General features: G+C 40.4%; 2 protein-coding genes across 2 annotated transcripts in view; one reads left to right on the top strand and one right to left on the bottom strand.

Annotated features, from left to right (window-relative positions):
- The window catches only part of dph1 (diphthamide biosynthesis 1), a 63,070-nt gene extending 61,376 nt beyond the window's left edge, over positions 1-1,694 (bottom strand). The window contains exon 1 of the mRNA XM_031759802.2: positions 1,571-1,694. Coding sequence (XP_031615662.1) covers positions 1,571-1,622 — 52 coding nt within the window. The 5' untranslated portion in view covers positions 1,623-1,694. The remainder of the gene's footprint in view (positions 1-1,570) is intronic.
- Positions 1,695-2,380: 686 nt separating this feature from the next.
- rtn4rl1b (reticulon 4 receptor-like 1b) overlaps positions 2,381-23,369 on the top strand; it is a 144,522-nt gene continuing 123,533 nt past the window's right edge. Inside the window, exon 1 of the mRNA XM_039622261.1 lies at positions 2,381-3,204. Within this exon, the coding sequence (XP_039478195.1) occupies positions 3,192-3,204 (13 nt within the window). The 5' untranslated portion in view covers positions 2,381-3,191. The remainder of the gene's footprint in view (positions 3,205-23,369) is intronic.

Genomic DNA, 23,369 nt, shown 5'->3' with positions numbered 1-23,369 from the left:
CCGCACCGCTTGATGGATTGTCGGAGCATTACGGCTATCGTAGCGCCTCAGCTGAATACTACTGTGCTTCAACATAATATTACCGTATTGTGTGTGTATAACCTCTTTTTAAGTTTTGTGGATGTTCACATGGTTATGCTGAGGATATGTCGGCCAATTTCCACTGGAAATGCCTTTTGGTTAAACTGTCAGCAAGCAGTGTTACATTTTATATAACTTTAATGCACATAAAAAACAGCTGCTTGTTTAAGTGAAAATACATTGATGGGTTTTTTGCACTAATAAAGTTGTGGAGTTGTAAAGTATTTTATCTAGTGTCAATTATATCGTCAGTTAAATCGTTATCGCAAATTTTCAAATGTATATCGTGATAAATATTTTTGGTCATATCGCCCTGCTCTACTTCAGTACTTCCTTCATTACCTTATCATGTCAGTAATTTAAAATGCCAGTTTAATAAAGAGTTTCTGTTTAAGTACATGGGGCAATCATTTTGTTTTGGAGTATTGAAAATGGCATAATGGTGTTGGTACAGTCCACTAAATTTCTGGTATTGTGACATTTGTGCTTCAGTCACAGAAAAAAATAATGAGGGCCGGATTTACAGTAGTTCCACTTTCCAGCTGGAAGAACATATTGAGTGGATAGGAGTAACTATTGTCAATGTGACAGGCATTTCATTTATCTGAAGCAGTCCTTCACACCCTTTAGTTTACCTCATGACACTTTCCATTGAGGACAGAGAAAAGTGAACAGTACCTAGGAGACATGAAGAATGGGAGTCGAGTTTTCTGGCCTATTCATTCGCAACCATGATCTAAATACGTCCAGCTGGCAGTACGACCAAACATAGCGGGTGCTGGAAGTTCAGCTTGTGTTGGACAAAGGCGAGGACATCCAAAAACTTGCTGCTGTATTTCTATCCCTATTTAAGAGACCTTTCACTAGTCACACAAGTGCGACCAGTACAAGTCTGGACAGCTGATCCGAACATTTAACTATCTACATTTATTTATAAGGGTAAACTCTGATACCGTGTGGTCTAAGGAGCTTGGAAAGAAAAGCGTCTGCTTGAAGACGTTTCACCTCTCATCCGAGAAGCTTCTTCAGTTGTGAAGGTGAAACGTCTTTACGCAACTTAAAGAAGTCCAGACACTTTTCTTTCCAAACTCCTTAGACTACGATGACCTGGATGACTGAGAACCTTCCTTCACAGGCTGATACCGTGTGCAGCACCTATAAACCCAACGCATTACAAGGCATCGGAGAAATTTCTATATCTGAAATGTCTCTCTGCAGACACTCCGCAGCGATCTCAGGACGTCACATCGACAAGTGTGAACGTGGATGGGATGCTTAGTGTTAATATACAAAATGCTTTACCACGTAAATGTATAATGAACACCTCTTTTATCTACTTAACGTCATACAAGCTGGACGCGCTACTCACTTTCTTGTTTGTACTATAGCCATACCTGTTTTCGTCGCGGAAACCGGATGTCTACAAAACACTCATGCGAAACAGAATTTCTTCTATATTAATTAATTCACAGACGAAATGAATATTTACCTGGGGGCTTTTTGGCAGGAACAAGTTGCACTTCACTCGAGGGCGCTGCCATCTTTCTTTTCCTCCAAAACACACACGCACGTGTGAGGAACGGAAAGGGGAAACCAATCGATTACAGAGAACAGTGAAGAGAAGCGGAGCACCGATGCAACCGATTTAGCTGATCGGGACCAATGACTGTATCGGGACACGAAGACAGGGTGACCAGACTTGATTGACCTGAAAACTTCGGTATAAAACTTTTCTATACTGCAGGTTAAACAGTAATAGCAAAGAGCAAGAGCCAATACTCGAAGTGGGAATAAAATTTAATGAAATAGAACTCATTTTATGGTCTACAACCTATTTTATTAAGAAATAATAATAATAATAATAATAATAATAATAATAATAATAATAATAAAAGAAAATATACAATAGAAAATATACATAGATCATATACATTTAATATAAATTAATAGAAAATAAATACAAGGGTGTGGGTGTGTGTGTGTGTGGGAGGGGGGGGTCGGTCTGTTATCTATAATACAGTTGGATGGATGAATTTGCTTTGCAAATCAGTTTCTTTTATAACATATCGCCTGGTTTTCCTGACATTTTGTATGCTGATTAAGATTATTGTCGGTGATTGAAGTTTTTGTTGTTGTTTTGGGGTTTTTTTTCTCTCCTTATGTCATTTCATATGTTTTACGAAGCCCGCTGGTGTCAGGGAGCAGTGTGTCTGACAGGGGCAGAGGCACTGAGAGCGATGGAGCAGTGTGCTGCCCGGTGGAGGGAGGCTGAGGCGGTAACATACTTCTCCCTCCTTGAGCGCATCAGCAAGCCCTGAACCATAGGTAGAAAGCAGAGAGAGAGAGAGAGAGAGAGAGAGAGAGATCTTCACAGACAAGATCACAGAAATGTAATAATTACGAGGGGAGAGCGGAAAAGTGGGGGATTTTAAGAAAAGCGACGCCATCAAAGTCTACATTATTAAGGAGGATTTGAAGAGTCTACGTTTATAGGCTAATCCGACATCAGAGGCGAAATGTGAATCCAAATAACTTATGTTAATTAGAGATTTTAAATGTGGTGAGATTTGAACGACACCGAAGCACCGAGAGAAGAATTTGAGATTGGCCACTTGAATTGAAATATCTGTGGGGGTTTTTATTCGGAGTCTTCCTGTGATCACCGTCGACTTGCCCCCCAGAACTGATTTGAAGCTTGCACGGTGATTCGGGTTTGAAAGGAGTTGGCTGTAAGGGGCTGTGTCGGACTGTACTGAGCGTTTGCGGACATCACTCACATTGGAGTTAACATTATTTCGGACAGAGGGGGGACGCTTTTAGTTGGTCTGCTTTCCCGGTGATTTCTGCCTCATTTCCAGATCTGCCAGACTTTATGAAATAGAAAACTGTTGTTTGTTAATATTTATCAATCCCGCGGCAGCCATCCTGCAACTGCAACTCAATACAGTGGATCGCAAGAAAATCCAGAGGAGTGACAGCTAACACTCGCACGACGAGCCACGAAAGCTGTGGATCAACTTCAAAACTAAAAGGCACAAGTTCCAAGTCTGGAATATAAGAATAGATGATTCTCAGAGGACATAAGACGAAAAACACCTAGGCCTGCAAAAATGTTCAAAAGGGGTGAGTAAGTCTCAACTTTTGCCCCCCAAAATGAAGTAGTATTTAACCACGACGAATTCTGCTTTGTCGTAATGCCCCACGGTATGTGGATCTACAGCGTGCACTTTTTAGCGTTATGAAACAGATGTTTAAATATGACACAATCATAATGCACCACGCTGCCCCGCAGATGTGTTATTACAGCCGATGCGCCATTCTAAGCGCATCTTTAATTTGCAAAACACGCACTGAAGGTTTCTGGGAATGAAATATTCATCTGTGTAAGGATACACGGGGACGAGTGTGTGATATTAATACAGCTGATGCCGCACTGCAGTTTATGAGTTGTACCCGGGTCACAGGGCTATCTCTCCGAGCACTTCCCTCGGTTGAAGGATTATTATTTTGCTCTGTGTCAGTACATTTAGATGTGATGGATCAAATCGTAGTTCACAAGGTTATTCTCCGCTGGCTACACACTATATGAGCACTCAAGACCTTTGGCACTTAATATAAAAAGGAAGAGCTCCTGAAACTTTTAATATCGAGATCCCCCCGGTAGATAGCTATCGGGCACTCTTGCTTTGTCCCTATCTTTGCTCCGAGGAATGGTTTCTTTCATTCAATGCTTCAACTGACCAATCAGCTGTATAGCTGTCTGCACTAGATGTGTAACAACAGTAGGGAGACTAAAACCTCTAATGAGAATGGATTAGAGCACTATGCTCCCACTGTGCTTTTATTGAGGGAGTGGAATAATAGTGAAATTAAACTGTTTCTCATTTTGCTGTGGCCCCTGGAGACCCTTTAGGGACCCCTGGAGACCTCTAGTCTCCACTTTTCCAGCCACTGCATTAGGATTTACTTTTCTCTGACTTTGCCATGACATACAGCAAACGGCTTGTGTTGTATTTTTAGCTATTTGTTCTGTCTTGTGATAAACTGTCTGTTTAGAGGGTTTGTTTCTGTCATGTTCCTCCAGGGCAGAGAAAAACAACATGTTTTTTTAGCTGTCATCAGATCGATTATTGCTGTTCCAACAGTTGAGATGAAACACACCGTGTTTATAGCTGCTTATAGCTCTGAGAAGAGGTTTAATGTCTAAGCCTGTATCTTGACAGTTTCTCATAACTGATGTGGCTCCACACGAAATAGACAGTTCATTCACAGCTTTTATGAGAAGTGTTACAGCTGGATATCTGGGAGAACTGGCGTGAGTCATGATGTACGTTCTACAAGAAGCTCTTTTCCAGAAGAGAGTTTAACACATGAACAAATATGTCTCTCTCTGTTCTAACTAACAGCCACGCTGGTAAGTGCCGAAGTGATAACATGTAATTATAACGAGCAGATTCTCAACGAGAAGATTCCCCAGAGCACACATTCATTTTTTTTCTCTTCCAGTGTATATGGCAAGGGTTAAATTAAGAACTGAACTGTACAGAGGTGGCCTCTGAGGATTTGGTACTCCTGCTACATTGTCACTTGTGAATCAGCTGTCCAGCCACTGCACAGTGGCGGACAGAAAATCACTTAATTCAAAACAAATGACTTGCTCAGCATGCCAACATGTCTGGGTCTACAATAGTGAAGCAGAGATGCGTCAGCTTTGGCAGGAACACTGCAGAAGTTCTGTGGTGAATTTGAATTTTTTAACCTAAAATAACACATTCCAGGAAGCCTGTCTGATGCATCGGGCACAGCATTTACTGTTAGACACCCACCATTCACATACACATAGAAGGAAAGCATCTTAGCTGACCTATGTTGAGAGTACACCTCAGGATGACTCCATATTGTAGTTTGCTGTGGCTAATTACCATCTTAATGGAATGGGCACTTAGAATTTACAATGTTGATCTCATAAGCTTTAGGCAATGATTTTGTAGAGGTTGTTTATTGTTGCAGTGAGGTAATATTTGTATGGCTGTGTCCATACAAACAACAAACATGTCTGAAAATGTACATTTGTTATAGTGTATATTCAACCGAGATAACACAGTCCACACATCTTTGTTTGACTGATGTTTATGATTCTGCTTTGTGTCTTTTCTGTGACTTAGAACAACTTAGAACAGCTATGAGGTTGAGTCTGTATCTGGGTTCAGTACGTGTCTGCTTTACGTAGCCATGCAATACATGTCACTCCATCTCTGTCTTGACTCTTCTGTCTTTCTCACTTGCACCGTCTTTCTTTTTCTTAAAACCAGTCAGCCATAGAGTGGACACAAGGGATGATCTGTCAGAACAGCTCTGAGATGGAAAGGACAAGATGTCCACTGAATATACCATGCCGCGGCATGCTGTAATTGCTGCTACATGTTATTCAGGATTATTGGAAGAGGCTCAGCTTAGGCTTTTTGTACTTTGGCATATAACAAACGATCCATGCAGACAGGCATAGAAAGGCATGCAACTTATGTACTTGCTGACTCACTTGTGAAAAAAAAAAATCTACTCGCTGTAAAAGATAAAGATGCACATACCCTTGTCCTTTCATAATTACACAGATAGATTTGTTTATGCATGCTTTAGCCCATTCAGGATGTACTGCAGACCTGCATTTCATAGATTATTTCACTTCAGTAAGCAGCCACAAGTTTCTGTTCATTTTGAGGTAGTATAAAAATCAATTTTCAATGGCTTGAACATTGTTGAGAATATCACAGGCAACATGAAATCACCTTTATTAATTAATCACATACATTAATTTTGCACTGTCATGCTATTTCACACAGGGAACTGGATGGATGTGTTTTTTTTCTTTTTCTTTTTTAAACTGGTTATCTATGGCCAGGAAACATAAACAAAAAGGCTCTGTTAATCCCCAGTGCTTGAAAGACAAAATTCAAAGAGCAACAAGAATGCATTATCACATGACATTGCTATCAGACAGGTTTGATGCTTTAGAGCATGAATTCTGCAAAACTTTGCCTGCATATGAACAGGGAGAGATCAGTGCAGGCAACATGTATGGATAAATAAGATATTGACATACTTCCCATTTTATGATGGAAAAAAAATGAAAGCAGTCTTTTAAATGCAAAAGTAAAGGGTGTCTCATTCACTTCCAGCATGCACTGATAATGCAAAACATAAGCGTATATAACTTAAAACAGAGCTTGTTTATAGTTTCTAGGAGTAGCTCTTCATCGTGTACTGAAAAGAATCACCTACAAACTTTGTCGTGCTTTGAAAACTGCTATGCTTTGGCTGTAATGAAGAGGAAAAAACATGCAAAATCATTGATAAATATGATCTCTGTATTAAGTCTGAGGCAGCAGTCATTTACCAAAAACGTATTAGAGAAACACAGAAAAAATGTCTTCGTATATAAAAGCAACCACCATAGTTGCAAAATCTCCTACTTATGTGTTTCCACAGAACACCAATCCCCTCTAGACACCTCCCATTAGATTCCTTCCACCATTATTCCCATTCAGTATTGCACAAGTTTCCACAAAGTGACATCCTTTTCCCATTAAAATATTCCCAGAGCAACGTTTGCTTCCCCGAAAGTTTCACAATTTGCACAAGGAGTTGTTTTTCAGAGCAAAACACTCGGGTCAGCATGTACTTGGTTCAGCTTGTTGTTTGGACAGGTTTAACACATCTGATCTTTTCCTGCTGTTCACCTACTACATGTTATTGCATCTGTCTCTCCCATAGTTTAGCCCAGCACACATAATAGCAAACAGCATGAGGAAAGGATTACGTGTTTCCTTGGAAATTCTATAGCATAAGCAGCACAAGTTTTACCTCAGCACTGATACCTTATCTTTGCACTAATAATTCATGACCATAAATTCATGTTCTAAATCTAAAACAGGATTTTCACTGTCTCCTGAAAACAGCTGTACATGTGTGCACAAACATACTTGCAAACACTGAAAGTATGGTAAGGTTTCCTTTTTTGTCAGGCTTTCAAGATAAGACTACTTAGGAAATACATTTGCACTGACTTCATTCAACATGATGAGCTTCTTATTTTTAATAGAGTTTAACTGAAAAAGAACAAAGGGAACTGGAAGAACACCACAGAGCATGGAAGCTTTATGCTGGTGAGGACATGCATTCACATCAGCAATTATATGAATAGTAATTAAATGAAAATTTGAACATGGTAAACTCATAATTGAAAACAACAACAGCACAGTGTCCTCTTTAATCTCCCAACTACAGTGATTGACAATATATACAGGGATAATTGCTTTTTTGATATGCTGTAGCATTTAGTAATCATATTTGGAAAATCAGCTGCAACTACAAGCACTGACTTTAAAGTAGCACATGGCTCGTGTTATTTTCAGCACTAGCTGGCTGGGCTGGAGGATTTGCTATTAATGATTGCAGCACAATGAATATAGTGTAAGGGGAACACCTGTGGCCTCCGCTCTTTAGCTTTCCAGCTCTGCTCACTTATGCAGGTTGTATCTTGTGGACCTGTGTCAGTGGAATCAGAAATGCTCTTTAGCCACAGCTCCAATAATGCCCTCCACAATATCAAATAACCACAGATGTCAAGGGGCTACTCTTTTTTTTTGGCAGGAATTTATTTAACCAGAGCCTGGTATGACTCATAGACATCAAGTGCCATGCTGCTGATCATAAGGCAAAACATTAAAGGAAATAAAAAAAATAAAAAAAATGTCTTCTTGGTTTTTTCTGAATAAGAAACATGGGTTTTGCCCTTATCCATCACAAGTGATTTGAAATGTTTGCCCATCCGTCACTGCTGCAAACTTGCAACCGTCCTCAAGACTCAAAGATAGTTCTATTTAAAGAGAATAGATTCCTTGCTCACATTATCACCTTCCTAATCCGCTCACAGTGTCAGCCTTTTGCTATCACTCCTTGTCAGCTCTGCATTGTTGTACTTTTCAGCGTGACTTGTGTTTCTGTGCGGGTGTGAGGCAGTGCGGACTGATGTCTGAGGGTTTGGAGGAGAGCAGGTTTGAGAGAAGTGAAGAGGATAATGTAGAGAGGAGCAAAAATATAAACCTCAAACTGATCCTCTAAGTCTTTCTAAGCTGCCTGAAAAATAGAAAGCAAATCTGAGCGGAGGACGACATTTCTGGTTCTCTCTGACAGTTGTTTAAGGGCGTAAATTTTAAGACCTTCTACACATCTGTTTAAACTCGCAGGGTAATCAAAACATGAAGTAGATGCGTGAAAATGAAATAAACCGAGAGCAACTTATTTTTGTGCCGTTTTGCATAAGCTTTGGTGCAAGCCATGAAGGCAACGAAGAAAAAAAATCTATAAAATGGCCCATTGGTAGTCTTAAGACCTATTCTAGAAAAACACAGAGTCTAGGGTAATTGACAGAGGAACATTACCAATTATTGGATAACTGAGTCACATTTATTATCCTGCCACAGTGCACCTCTGCATTCCAAATATCTGATTTAGCCAAAGGAGACTGCTCAAACCCAAAAGCCATTTATTTAGTGCCCAATACTCAGGAGTGTTTCCAAAAAAGAGTCTGGCACGTGACATCTAACAGAAGATGACAAATAATTAACAAGTGTTTGTGTGTGTGTGTGTGTGTGTACGAGTGCGTGCTCGTGTGCGGTGCTGTGCCTGTTAAAGAATACAGCCCTCGCTGGTGTGCATGACACTTCTTTGCTATGAATTGTTGTTGTTGGTTTTTTTTTTTCTGGGAGCCATTTCACACTTCCCTGTCAACCATTTCACATTGAATTAGGTCATGAGGGCTCTGAGTTCAGAAGTGGATGCTGTGCTCTTACGCAGCTGAGAACTCTCTTATTAATGCGGTCTGAAGAGACATCTGAACGATTAACTCCGCACAACATTTTGACTTGGAATAGGAGTCAAAATTACAGAGCGTGCAAAGAAAAGTCCGTCCATCTCTGTTTGCCCTTTAAAAAGTCACCTGATTCTTGTGCGAACGCCATTTCCTCACTCTTTGTGGTGGAAATGAGATGCAAGGTTGGTCATTAGCGGATGATAATGAGGTGAAAGAGACAAACAACCTAAGCCCTGTTGGTTTTTCTAATATTAATAATTAATTTGTGATTAAGTGGCTAATTGGAGTTTAAAGGTCAATGTCATCGAGAATACCATGGATCTTCGAAGACAGGAGGGAGGTGGGGAAGAGACAGAGGGAGACAGTCCAAGAGACTGTTGACAGTAATCCCAGGTGCTCTCCTGTTACTGTGACAGCTCTCCCCCTTCCTGAGCTATCCTCCCCAGGCGACATTGCCTTTGTGTGCTGAGGACAGCAATTCAGTTACACCAGCACCTGGGCATCTGCCCTTTTGCCATTGAGAGTTAGCAAGTTCTCAAAATGGAGTGGCATATCATCAAGACACAGCAGAGGTTAACAAGAGGGGAGAGGGGGATGTCTATCGCACACGTTCGTTGTTCTTATCATCGGAAGGGGAACATATTTGGTGTTTTGTGTGGTCGAGATTAGAAACTAAATGTTGTAAATGGTCCATTATGTTTGTAATATTGGCTTGTAGGTGAGCTCAGTATAATAAAGCTACCTTGAGCAGGTTCTTTCTGATCGCCAGTCTGTTGCAGAGCTTCTATGTGTAACATAAAATAATCTAAGTCCTGGCATTGATTTATCACGCTTATTATGCCTCAGATTATTCTCACACTCCATCCATATCACAGTCAGAACTCATTTGTTTCAAGGTGCTTGAAGTAAATACAATGGCTAATTCAGTTTCCCGAGTGTGCAGGTTTGAAGATGCTTCCACGTAAAAGTTCTGGCAACTAGGGAAAATTAAAACACTCGAAAGGGAATGAGATGAGGGCAGTAACAACCGTCATCTTTTCATTTTTCTCCTCCTGCCTCCCGTCTCTGGCCCTGTAGCTTTAGTTTTCTCCCCTCCACATCTCCAGTAGATGTGGCCTGCTCATCGCTGGCATTAATGAGGCAGGTTACTGTCACAGTCACATCTGAGCTTAGTGCTTGTAATATCTGCCATGTCTGTGTTCTGGCTAATGTTATCTATGCTTGTACGCCTGTCATGGCTAAGGCTGACTTTTAAGAACAGGCAGGGTTCAGGTAATTGCTGCAACGAATTAATTCAGGCCTGAAATGTGAATTCACACTGTGGCCTACAACTGCAGCACCACTTAAAGAACAGTCTCACACTACCCAGTCACAGGATAATTTGGCTAATTGTGGCTAATCTTGGAAGAAACTTAGCTTGAACCTTTATTTTGATTCATCTACTTTCTAGAATTGGTATATATTTGACTCTTATTTGAAAGCACCATTTTCTTTTATTAAATATTTGAAGAGTGAATTGATGTGATACAGCCTGGTACAAGATGTTGTCTCATATAATCGCTTGAGGGGGACAAGAGGATTTACTATAGAATCCAAAAAATAGTTGAATAGGGAAATGTGTGAGCATTATTTAAAAGGCAGGACTGAGAGACAGATGGAGTTGTAGTAATTACAGAATATAGGCCAAGGTCTTTTCTACAATCGCACATCTTTTTATATGCAAATCCCTGACAATTGTCTTAGAATGGTCTTAAATTCAGTCATTTACAGCAGCAGAACCATGTTTTGACCTTATTAAGGCTCATAGAAAGGGGATAAGAAAGGATTGGAATTACCAGATTCAATTTACCCTCCATTTTTTTCATATCTGGCTAAATCTGAGTCAAAAATGTCCTACTGTTTTTGCAGCAACCTTACTCAAATTGAAATCTATTTCTGGTGCAGAAAGGACCTGTCTTATGCTCCCGCCTTATGTACTGGAGTCCTTGACATTTGTCGGCTTTCCTTCCCTAACAAACACTGTTCTTCTGAATTGGCCCCCACTCATAGAAATCACTGAAGCCAAAAAGTGCTTGCATCATAAACACTGGGCATCAAACTCACAATAGAGGAGCAAGGTGCCGTTTTGTGTGGCAGAGATAAGCGTTTTAATTATTCAAGTATTTGTTAAAGAGTATAGAGGACTAGCTAGATTTAAATGACACGCTGAGGTGGTTTGTGACACATAATGCATGCGGCGAATGCTTAAAACATGTTAGTATTGTGCTGCATTGCAACTCCAGCCTGCTTAACTGTTGTTGCTGTGCCTTTTTTGGCAGAGGTGTGGCTGGGAAGACTGTACTTTAGGATGGGGGAGTTGAAAGAGTAGCGAGGACTTGTGAAATTGGGAGCAGGTTGTTTTACATTCCAATCACCTTGATCCTGCTGGAATTCAGGTGTGCATTTTAATGAAGCAGTTTCCTTTGCACGTGGCACCGGATAAAATCCAGGTGCCTTTCTGTTTAAGATGAAACTGATTTAAAACAAGCTGCTCTTGAAACATCTCTTTGCTGACCATCATTATGACACATCAAAGGGACAAATGTCACAACACTGCGTTCTAAAAGCTTGACTAAGGCCATTTGTATAAAAACACTTTCAGATATGGATTTTTCTTTCTTTCTTTTTTCTTTGCCTGGGCAGCGCAGAAGCATATTTTCTGTTGGGATTATAATGGTAAGCAAAAGGGGAAAGCTCAGAGCTGTTTTTATGAGGTTTCCACCCATCTGCTGTGGTTGGCAAGGGACCTTGAAGAGAAGGCTGCATCCTGCTTTGCCCGCAGTCAAAAAAAAAAGGAGAAGAAGCAACAAAAAAAACTGTCAGGCTAATAGAAAGCCACTACCATGTATGCTGTGTCTTGTAGATGCTGCTTCCAGTCAAGGCCTCAATCACACACTGCTCAATTCCCATGGGAGACCCAGGAACACAGAGATGCCACAGTCTGACAGTGAACACTGCAACTGCTGTGCCCCAACACCCCAGTATAAGATCACTGTCTAAGCCGTGTGTGCACTTCTGACAGCTCCAGCTCTTGCTAAAACTACAAATCTCTTTATTCCCTCGAAGGCCAAGAACAGCCTATAGTTTGCCCTCACCAATCATGCTAATATGTCCCCAGTCCCAATACACAGACACGCCTGACATTAACGTATTGTTTAGAAATAGAGCGTAATCTAAAGAGTAAATATAGCAGATGTCATCTGCTGCCGGCTCTCTGGTGAAACAATAAACAGAACACGCTGGTGGAAAACGGACTTTTTCTATTGCTGAGCTGGGGTTACATATGATTTATGAACCGCCACTGCGGTAACAATTCTATGTAGAGGGGATTGATAGTGTTTGGTACTAAAACTCCTCCGGCTGGGACATTAACTTAGCAGATTTGTCCCTGTCTTCACAAGCAGAGCCTTGTCAATTATTTAAAAGAGCAAAACAACAGCACAGAAAAGACAGCACTTGGTGTGTGGAGCTCATTTACACATCTCTATTCCCAGAAGTGTGCTCATGCGTTTAGGCCATAATAAGAGCTGGTCTTTCATCCCTATGTGTCTATCTGCTAATTCACACCATTTCCAATGTGGGTCCCTTCATCCCTCAAAGATGAGGGCATCAAGGGAAAACAAAGAGGTACTGAGGAGAAGGTAAGAAAAAAAAAACTATTATTAAAGACTTGTTTAGTTGCTCACTTCACAGGAGCAGTAAGAGGCAGACCACTTCATTATTGTAAGTGAGCGATCCAGGGCCAAAGAGAGAGGGAGAGAAAGCGCAAGGACAGGCATTAAGGTCCGTCAGGGCTCTAATGGAAGAAGCAGGTTTTTTGTGTCACAGCTGCACTCTCCAATGATGGATGGAGAGGTTAACAGTCACTATGAGTTAGGTAGCCCGGTGCACAACATCCTCAGGAGCTACATGACAGACAAATCCCTCTTAAAGCCAGCCAAACTGACACTTTAACTTTTAACCCATTGTGATAATAAACTGTAGCTGGGCCACTTTGCCCCCCATGGCATCTGTTATGCAGCAAAATGTGCATTGTTTCAAGATTTCTGAGAAATGTCATGCATTGTCTTTAAGAGACCTCAAAATTTACCAAAGCAGTAGAAGGTAGGTGTTTATATGCATTGGTGATAACGCAGAGCTCTAACCAAATACATTCACAGGTTGTGTTGCTGTGGGAGAAACAGAAGTTAATAGATTCAATGACACTGTCAAAAAAGAACAAAAAGAGCAGAAAGAACTGATGGGATGGAGATTGGGTAGATGGAGGGAGTAACGGGGGGAGGGGATAGATGTTAAAATGTCTAGGGGATTTTGTGAGCCTAAGATGGTATCATTGACATGAAAAACAGTTGACCCCTAAAGCTGATGCGCATTTCCATGGACCAGGGCAGGTGAGATTGTTCTACTGAAGACATTTATTACAAATATATGCTTATATGCAACGCTAGAAACCAGGTAATAAACATTCAACCTCATGCACTAAAAAAATGCACACTGCCGGTCTCATGTCTCAAAGACATTGAGATAGATGTGTTAAAGTCATCTGTACAAGATGTTGTAATGGAGCATTTTGATGAGGTGTGTGAATACTTTTTTAATTTCAGTCAAAGATTTTCACTTCAGACTTATTTATCTAAGCTCTATTGCCATTCATCTATCCATCCATGCATTTTTCACCACTTATCCAAGTCCAAGTCATGGGGCAGCAGTCTAAGCAAGGATACCCAGACCACCTTCTCCCCAGCCACCATCTTTCAGCTAGCCATCAAGATGTTCCAAAATCAGTTGGGAGAATAATTTCTCCTGGATGTCGTGGGCCTCCACCTGGTAGCACAGACACCAGAAACACCTCACCTGCACAGGAGGTGCAAAGGAGGCGCCCCAGCCAGATGCCCAGGTGTTTGTAGGAGTCTTTTCTCTGAGTTTATCAAATACATGCTGCTTTATGGTATCACTAAAGTAGTAGAATAGGCACGAGTATATTCAAAGTTGAGAGAGCTCAGCGCATTTACAACAGCAGCAGTAACTTCATTATTTATAACTATTATTAATTATTGCCAGCACAAAGTCAGAGTGGATCAAGACCTATAAAAGGGGATCAAAGGCAACTATTGGCTTTAGTCTTTAGAGTGAAATGATTAAACTATAGGAAAACCTTTTTTGTTTATTTTAAATGTTTTTTAATCAAATCTTCTGTTTTCCATATAGTTTTTTACACTTTCATGAAAACTAAGCACATGTCATGAATTAGTATACAAATCAATTTAAAGCAAAAAAGAGCCGTTGGAGCATCACCTACTACGGAAGCTTAGAAGCTGTGGATATTACTGTCAGGCAAGATGTTTCATTTAATTTCTTTGGTTATTTTGAGTAAAAAAGTACATTTTTAATACTCCACAATTTGCTTTACTTGATGCATTAAGAAACTTACAAAATGCATTGCCATCATGCATAAACCTCAGGTAGCATTGTAAGAGTGATACCCATAAACAAAGGCAAAATAACTTGGATACTCTTAGTTATTCGACTGGAAAATTAGATTTTGATTTCTTAGGGATCAAAGAACATAAGAAATATTTCCTAATCATCTTAATAATCATTTTCCAATTTTTATTTTTCTAAAAGTAAGTTTGCTGCTTTCATGTTTACAAGAAAAATAGCTTCATATTAAAGTGATAACTTGAGCAAATAAATAATATATAGAAAGCCACTGAAACTTTTTTAACTGCACTGGATGGATTGATTTGTTTCAACCAAGTGAGTGTTGATTGTTTGCTTTGCTGTATTTCTGAAAGAATAATAAGGATGTAAGGGCACCTGAACTCTACTAATTTGTTGCTTTGATTAACCAGATGCTCACCTCTGCCATCCTCTGGATGTGACCAGAAAATAATGAAACAATGAGCATGCTCTTTGTTTTTTATGATTCATTTTGAGACTTATCATAAGGATTTATGCACACAATGTTCGTAGCCAAAACAACTACTCTTAACAAGATTAAAAATGCTTTACATACATTCAGCCCAGTTCTGTCGTTGCCTCTCTTCTTGCCGGCTCTTTCATTATTGCTTTTGTTGGCATACACGATTTTTATGGCAGTCAACATAAGCTGGCACATCTAGTGTGTCCCTGTGTTTTAGGCAGCTTTATTGTGCAGCTCTTTCTGCAGTTTGGCTTCTTTGGTATTCAGATTCATTCCCTGCAGAGAACTTTGCAGAGAATTATTAGTAAAAGTGGCATCCATTAAAAGAAAAATGATTTTCCTTATTTTTATTGTTTTTCTTTTTTCTGCTTAATTAAACAGCACGGAAACAACGTGCTCTTTACAATAGTAATTTAATTTGTAGGGAAGTAAATAGTGACAAAAAAGCCTCTGAAAAGGGAGAAAGATTACCTTTCAGTAACCCCTCCCTTTTCTAGAAGGAGAGCACTCCATCAAACCCATGTTTATTTCCAAATTTCACACCTTGTTTATGATGTTAATATCATCCTTGTCCCAAAGTCTCCACGCAGTACTAGCTACATGATGTGGCAGTGAGAAGAAAGCGCACCCACATCCCAATCTGTCAGCGCCCACAACAACAGGCCCTGCCACACACATGCACACACACACAGCACTGCTTTGCATCTGTCTCTTAGAATGCATACATTTAGTCGGTTTCTCATCTGTGCATGGTGCCTCAGCTTATGAAACCATGAGATGATGGCGCTATTATCCTGTTGATCGGAACAGCTCTTGGCACTGTGTGGGAGAAGTTGGGCGATCTGGCTGCAGGTGTACACACACATGCACGCACATGCATATGTACGCTCTCTGTCTTGCGCTCTCTGTTGGAGTTTCACACTACTGTTGCTACATCCGTATATGTATGAGCCCTCTTGGGCTCTCTGCCTCCCACCTAGCAGGTGCAAGCACTTCTATAGAACTAAACAGCTCCAGTTTTTTTCTCTCTACAGACTATTCATCTACTTATCGTGAACCACGTAGTCATCCTGAGGAACGTGATATTATCACGCATGTGGGAAACCAAACAGTTTGTACTATCAAGTTTGTGTGTGTGTTCACAATTGAAAATATAACAGCACAGCTTTTTTGTTTTTGTTCATGTTTTTGTTTTGCTTAAAGACTGGAATTACTGCTGAAGACCCAAGAGCTGTAAAAAGCTTGCTTTAAGTACAGTTGGTGGTGTGGTGGTTAGTCCTTTTGCCTCACAGCAAGACGGTTCTGTGTTCAAATCCACTATCTGGCTGAGGTTTTCTCTTGTGGAGTTTGTATTTTCTCTCCAGGTACTCTGGCTTCCTCCCACCGTCCAAAGACTTGCACTTAGTGGTTAATTGGTGATTATAAATTGCCCATAGGTGCAAACAGCTGTCTATCGCTCTGTCTCTTGCCAGCTGGAATAGGGATGGATTGACTGTTTTAGTAAAGAATTAGTAGACAATACAACTAGAACATAATCCTTTAAAAGGAAATATGCTAACTAAGATCATTTTGTTGTGGCAAGTTGTCCTTAGCGTTCTGCCTTGTGACTCTAGTTTGTGGTATTAAAGATAGTATGAAATGTTTGCAGAAAACCTCTTAAGAATGGATTCTTGATTATTATGAGCTGAAATTCACATGGTAGAAAAATGAGAGACATCCTAGAAGTCAAAGGCATTGAAAACCAAATAATCCCGATACCTAATGGCAGTCAGGGAGCCGTTCCCTAGCCAGAAGAGGTCAGTGCATCCCTCAGTGGTAATGCAATCATTGATCCACCACCAAAAACCAGTCATTCTGAACGATGTTACAGGCAGCATAACGTTCTCCACAGTTTCTCCAGAACTCTTCATGTCTATCAGATGCGCTCAGGGTGACCCTGCTCTGAGCTGTGAAAAGAACAGTGGGCCAGTGATGGACCTGCCAATTTTGGTATTCTATGGCAAATGCCAATGGGGCACCACAGCGAAGGCCAGTGAGCATAGGGCCCATTACAAGACACTGGGCCCTCAGGCCACCTGCATGAAGTCTATTGCTTATTGTTCTGTCAGAAACATTCAAACCTGTGGCCTGCTGGAGGTCATTTTGTAGCTCTGGCAGTGCTCATCCTGTTGCTCCTTGCACAAAGGAGCAGATGCCTGCCCTGTTGATGGGTTAAGGACCTTTTATGGCCCTGTCCAGCTCTCCTAGAGTAACTGCCTGTCTCCCGGAATCTCCTCCACGCTCTTGAGACTGTGCTGGAAGACAGAGCAAATCCTTTGGCAATGGCACATATTGATGTGTCATCCTGGAGGAGTTGGATTTCCTGAGCAACCTCAGTAGGGTCCAGGTATCACTTTATGCTACTAGTAGTGACATTGACCATAGCCAAATACAAAATTAATGCGAAAGTAGTAAGAAAAGATCAGGAGGGAAAACCGTTCCTGTTTAGAGTCTCATTTTTGCCCCTGTAGTGCACCTGTTGTTAACACTATTTCATTAACACCAAAGCATTAACAACACCCTCTGCTACTTAACTGACCAGATCAATGTCCCAGAGGTTTATTTGACTGGATGCTATACTCTGATTAAAAGGGTTCCTTTAATTTTTTTTTTTTTTTTTGGAGGGGGGGGGGGTATATTTTAAGACCTTGTGATGAAATATAGACAGAACCCGACTGAAAATAACAAACCCTGTTCTAGCCTCGTTTAAATGTTTTTTTCACCCTGTGTCTGACATAAATCATAGCACATTTTTGTCAAACTAATTTCATAATTTACACTTCAGAAAACTTCATTCCATAATGAATGTTAGACTTTTTTATGAGTACAGCAGTTGTTGTAACTTAAGACAGAAGTAAGTAATGGACTTGTTCTATCCTTGTTTGTGCAAATTAGTCTCCTGTCTTGAGAAGCAACAAGTATGCAACATCTGTCTGGGTTGCTGATGATTCATTGCTGGGTCGGCTCCCTCGTTCTGCAGTCAGCTCAGTCCTGCTGTGTGTATTCGCTCCCTCTTCCTTGGCTTATGATTAATAGGACACGTCTAAGAAGTGTGCTTGTGTGTTAGCATTTGTGTTTTTAGACTTAGCTGGACAAAGAAAGTGTTGTTCCCTGAAGAGTCTGTCTGAACATAAAGGCCATGACCTCTCAGCACCAGTTCTGTGACCCCCACATTTCAGCACGCTCAGCCCCTGCAGCCCTGTAAACACTCACAGATCCAGCTTATCTCCAGTCACAACAATAAACAAGGTACTGTTGAAAGAAGATAGAAGTATTAACAATGAGGCAGGTAAGGTGTTCTTCTTCTTCTTTTTTTTTTTTGTCTGATCCTTGAGGAAAAGTGTGTTTTGTCTGATCCATCACCTCTTGCTGACTGCAAGAATTGCTGGCACTTTTTCATTCTGAATGCAGATACATAAGGAACAGACTAAACACGTAACAGAGGTCACGGAAATATATTTTAACACAAGCGCACGCACACAAACATTGTTACAAGAAGCATCCAGAAATTTGCTTTCTTTCTTTTGAATCTATTGTTGTCCGATACACAGAGAGATAGCCTTTAACGTGCCATTACAACCTTATCCAGGCAGCCAGCCATCAAAAAACAGGACAGCAGACATACCAAGTGGTGCTATTTGAAACAGGACAGCATCAACACAAATGATCGGATCTCACCGCAGCATTTCCTCTTTCCTTCTGGCAGGGATTGTGTGTGCCGCCTCAAAATGAATAATTAATGTAAATTGGAATTGTTAGCAAGAGTGGCAAAATCACAAGGGCTCTAACTAATTGGCAAATGTTTTTCCACTCTACCTTCTTGCCAGTGGTAAGAAATTAAGAATACCGGGACGCAATGAGATGTTGTTTGGGCCAAGTTCGAGTGAAGTAGAAAAAAAAATCAAATGGCCCAATTAATTCGACACAAACTTCATTTAGAATCCCACTTTGTACGTAAAGGAAATTCTTGTCTGAGAAATTTCTTGTTCAAACTGAAAGATTAAACCACAGTAATTGTAAAAGTTCTCAATTATAGATTGGTGGTATAATGTGTCCTTAGGTACAGACACAACATAGTCCATCACCCACAAAGAAAATAAATGCATATTTATACATGGATCTTTTTTATTTGTAAAAAAAAAAAAAAAAAAGCCTGATTCCTAGCCATATCTGTGCAAAAATATAAACATGAATGAGCCAAGACCATATATACAGCTAAAAGATATTTCTATACTCTTACATAGTACTATAGCGTAACCATAAAGCAGTAATTTAGACATACTGCCCAGACTGCTAGTTTTCATACAGTGTTGGATTCTGTTTCTCCCTGTCATTTCTTTGGCTTCCTTGCTTGCTGCAGAATTTTTTCTCCTCTATTCATCCTGAATTATTAAAAGGTGTTGTGATTCCCAGTATGATTGTGAATCTGGGGCTGCAGCTCTCAACTGCGCAGTCACATTTGCTTGTTTTTCTCTCTCCTCACAGTGCTTTTCCCGTCTTTCCTCGTGCTTTCTCGCTTGGTTCACGAGCCAGAGCGTGATGATGCAGTGTCTACACCCCAAATCTCACCTTGAAGGGCAAAGGGGGAGGGGGGAATTTTAGATGATGAACACTCTGAAAGTCGTGTCAGCCCTCATCTACAGGGCAAGTGTTTTTCATCTGGATCTGTATTCAGGTCAGGGTGCTTTTCACAGGGTAGCGGAAAAGGAGGGAGGGATATTTTTCTTTCCCATCATGCACCAGCAGTAGGACCCAAATTGGCACAGGGGGTTGGACAGTTTCTCCAGGGATAAGCATGCTGTCTCTTGCCTGATTCCCTCTGAGGGAAATCTGCCAGGGACGTCCATTCACAGCAGCACACATGTCCGTTGTTTCCTCAAACCTAACCAAAGACCCAAGAGACCAACACGTTCTTCCTCCCACAGCTGACCTGTCACCATAGCCAGTGACCCCGCCTCTTTTTCTTTTTTTTATGCTCCTTCAGATTCCAGTTGCTGCCAGACTTGATGTGCCAGTGACTCTGGCAGTGAGGAAAACCACAGTAGTTGCCCTGTGAAAAGGTTATGAAAACAGCTGCTGGCAAATGAAAGATTCATGCAGTGTTACCATATATTTGAGTATCCCTGCCTCATCCTCTTCCTCTGTCTCATTCTCCTTCTCTCTTTCTGGATGATGCACAGATGACACACCAGTCAGTACAGCACTTGGGTCTGTGGCTCTTTTGTCTCTGATCTGTGGGAGAATATTAATGTAGTGTGTGCTGTCTGAGATGGATCAAACTATTCAGTAAAAAAGGAGGGATCTTTATCTGAGTCCACAAGCACTGGGTTGTAGGGATTTTAATGTGGCACAGCCTGGATGTACACTCTAATAGGCCAGTGTGGAAAACATGAGAGGGATCCTTAGAGAGCAAGTTAGAGGAAGATATGGAGAGAACTAGATATGGATGGCTAAAGGAGCTGAAAGCACTCCTAGCTAGTTGAGTTACTGAATTTGGAGCTTTTTTTTTTTCTTGCATTCAGTTCCTGGCTGTAGCTCAGGTAGTAGAGCAGGTCTACTACCTGCTAATCGGAAGGTTGGTGGTTCAATGTTAGATAGAAAGCACTTATCTAGAAAATAAAGTGCTTGTGTGAATGAGGCAAGTTATATAAAGCGCTTTGAGTGCTCAGAGTAGTAAAGCGCTATATAAGAACCAGTCCATTTACCATCTGTGTTGCTCCCAGAGTACATGCATGCATCTCCTCAGAAAATGTTGCTCTGTAACGGATGTTCACCATTTAATGAGCTCAAGATGTATCTGGGAAGAACATAGAATAGCAACATAAAACTCAGACAGCTTTGTAATACTGTGTGAGACAACCATCTAAAGTAAACTAATTGCTTAATTAAAATACTCAGCAAGCCCATGAGTATTAGATTGCAAAGTTCTGTAACACACCAACATGATTATATTGTACTGTTCTGTAAGTCTGACATGAACTAGCACCCTCTTCAAACAGACACTTGATCTTCAATCTCATGTGGTTTTCTTCATACAAATCTTGCCTCGGTCCTTGGAAGTAAGATTTCTTTGACATAAAAATATCATTTTTTGAAGAAAGCACAAAAACAACAAAACCAACTTTATTCCTCCAACACATTTTGTTTTTGTTGTTCTGTTGTTTTTTTGTAGACCACTGTCCCAGGCTGAGGTTTATGAAGTAGTAAAGATGGCAGTCAGGAAGAAAAAAAGTGAAAATCAAAAGTTCACTGAAAAGAAATGTTAATTAAAAATGACCAATTAAAAATTCTATTGTCAAATGTAACTTTAATTCATTATAGCATTGATAATAATTAGTAAACAAATCTATTACCTTGACCCATGTGATTAAATTCCATCCATCCATCCGAGATAAGTTAGGGTCTCTAAGAAAAGAGTATGGATGGATTCAGTATGTTACAGTACACAGTATGCATGCATGCTTTCAGTGCTCTAAAGGTCATAAGCATGTTTTCGGCATTAAAAGAAGTAGTGCCAATTTAAAATATAAATCACATATGCTTGTTCAAGTGCTCAATATTAAAGATATTTTACAAAAACGCAGGGGGGAATAAAGTTAACATTAAAGGCCGCGGGGATTATTAATAGTGGTTTAATGAGGCAGTAGGTAGATATTGTGGGACTATGTAGCCCACAGTGCCTCAGAGTGGAGCCTTTTTTTCCAATCAATGTATGGTAATGAGTGAGAAACAGAGTTTGTCCAGCAGAAGGATTGGAAAATGAGTACAGGGTTACAGGTTGTTAGGGCTGCTACAGTAAGGAATTGGCAACATAATGATAATGATTGTTAAAGACCACTGAAAGACTGAGGCCCCTTGTATTATGCACCTGTGGTATTACTTATAATGAAGTAGCAGGGGACTGGGCGATAGAGTAAGACAAAGGATGGTGTTTTTAGCTGTGATATGTCATGAAACGTTTCATTCTTGTAGTGGGAATTGCCTGTGGCTTAACTATTTTGAGTGATAATCAACAGGCTTCTCAGACACAGCCATGCATTTACTGTAGTCTTTCATAGCGATATTAGATAGCATCTATTCTCACTAGCTGCCAAAGGCATATTAATGTGAATACATTCAGCCTCTGTGCACATAATCACACCCCGGGAGGAGCAGAGGCTACCAAGATAGATCATCAGAGGACCAGCGAAATCAGAGCTCTGCAATGAAATCCAGTGGTCTCTCCTCCCCAGAGCATGCCTCCAGGCCTGGATGTGTCCACACCGAGACAGTCTGTGATCAGCTTCAGTGCAGAGAAGACTACTATACACAGCCGAACATGTGGTGGTTGGAGTGGAGGCAATTTCAGTTGGACATAGTATAAAAGTGGTGCAGAATAGAAAGTCAACATATGAAGCCTGTCAGTTTTTTGCGCTTAAAAATTTCTGTATAACTCTGCACTGTAAAAGCATTTGAAAACAATATCTTTCTGCTTTATGGGTATTATTCAAGCTTCTCTCCATTGATTGCCACTCTTGTCTTAAGTTAGCTCCCTCTTCTCTGCCTACCACCATCCCAGCCGCCCCTCTTTTTTTATTTTGTCTCCTACACTATCATCCACTGCACTTTTCAGAGTGGAGAAAACTCTTGTTTTGACAGCTATGATAGCTGACTAAATGTCATATGTCTGGTCGAAAAGGTTCTGTGTAACATTTGAATTTATTGCACTTAGTTTCATTCTTCCTCCTATGCAAGGTTTTTGTGTGTATAGGTCAGCTTAGTGTGTATATTTTGGCTAGCGTTTTGTGTGCTTGTCCCTTGTCTCATCGTGAATACATGAACAATAATTTGTATCTTTGTATGTTTGAAGCTCAATTACAAACGGGTTCTTGTTTAGAAAGATAAATGGGGACTCTGTGATTTCTGCCTGCAGTGTTGCTGCACCTATTTTTGCTTTTTATTGAAGAGCAAGTGTAACCTTCCCTACAAAATAAAGCGATCAAAAACAACTCTATTGTGTGTGTGTCACAAAATCAAGTTTAATATAAGCAGAATAAGCAGTTTAAATTCACACTCTTTGATGTGTCATGGGGGACAAGTTTAAAAGAAAAGGACTAAGGTGGAATAATTATTTAGCTTGTGTAGAATTCATGGCAAATAAACATGTACTCGCTGTTATTATAAACATAGTCACCCCTTTACTCATCAGGCCTTGAGGAAGCATTAGAGAACTATACCTACTGACATTAGTGAAGAGGAGGTATGTGTAATATATGTTGGGAACAGCCTGAGTCTTTTTAAAAATACTGAATATATTATTATATAGTACATAAATATCAGATGATAGAAGGCATGTTTAAGTAAAACCAGCTCATTGCTCATGGTGTCTTATTTTTCAGGCTTACAAGGTTGGAAGGTTGGAATATATATATATAT

Source organism: Oreochromis aureus, linkage group 14 (assembly GCF_013358895.1).
Source record: "Oreochromis aureus strain Israel breed Guangdong linkage group 14, ZZ_aureus, whole genome shotgun sequence".
NCBI lineage: Eukaryota > Metazoa > Chordata > Actinopteri > Cichliformes > Cichlidae > Oreochromis > Oreochromis aureus.
The sequence above is the reverse complement of the archived record's forward strand: the minus strand, read 5'-3'. Positions and strand labels throughout refer to the sequence as shown.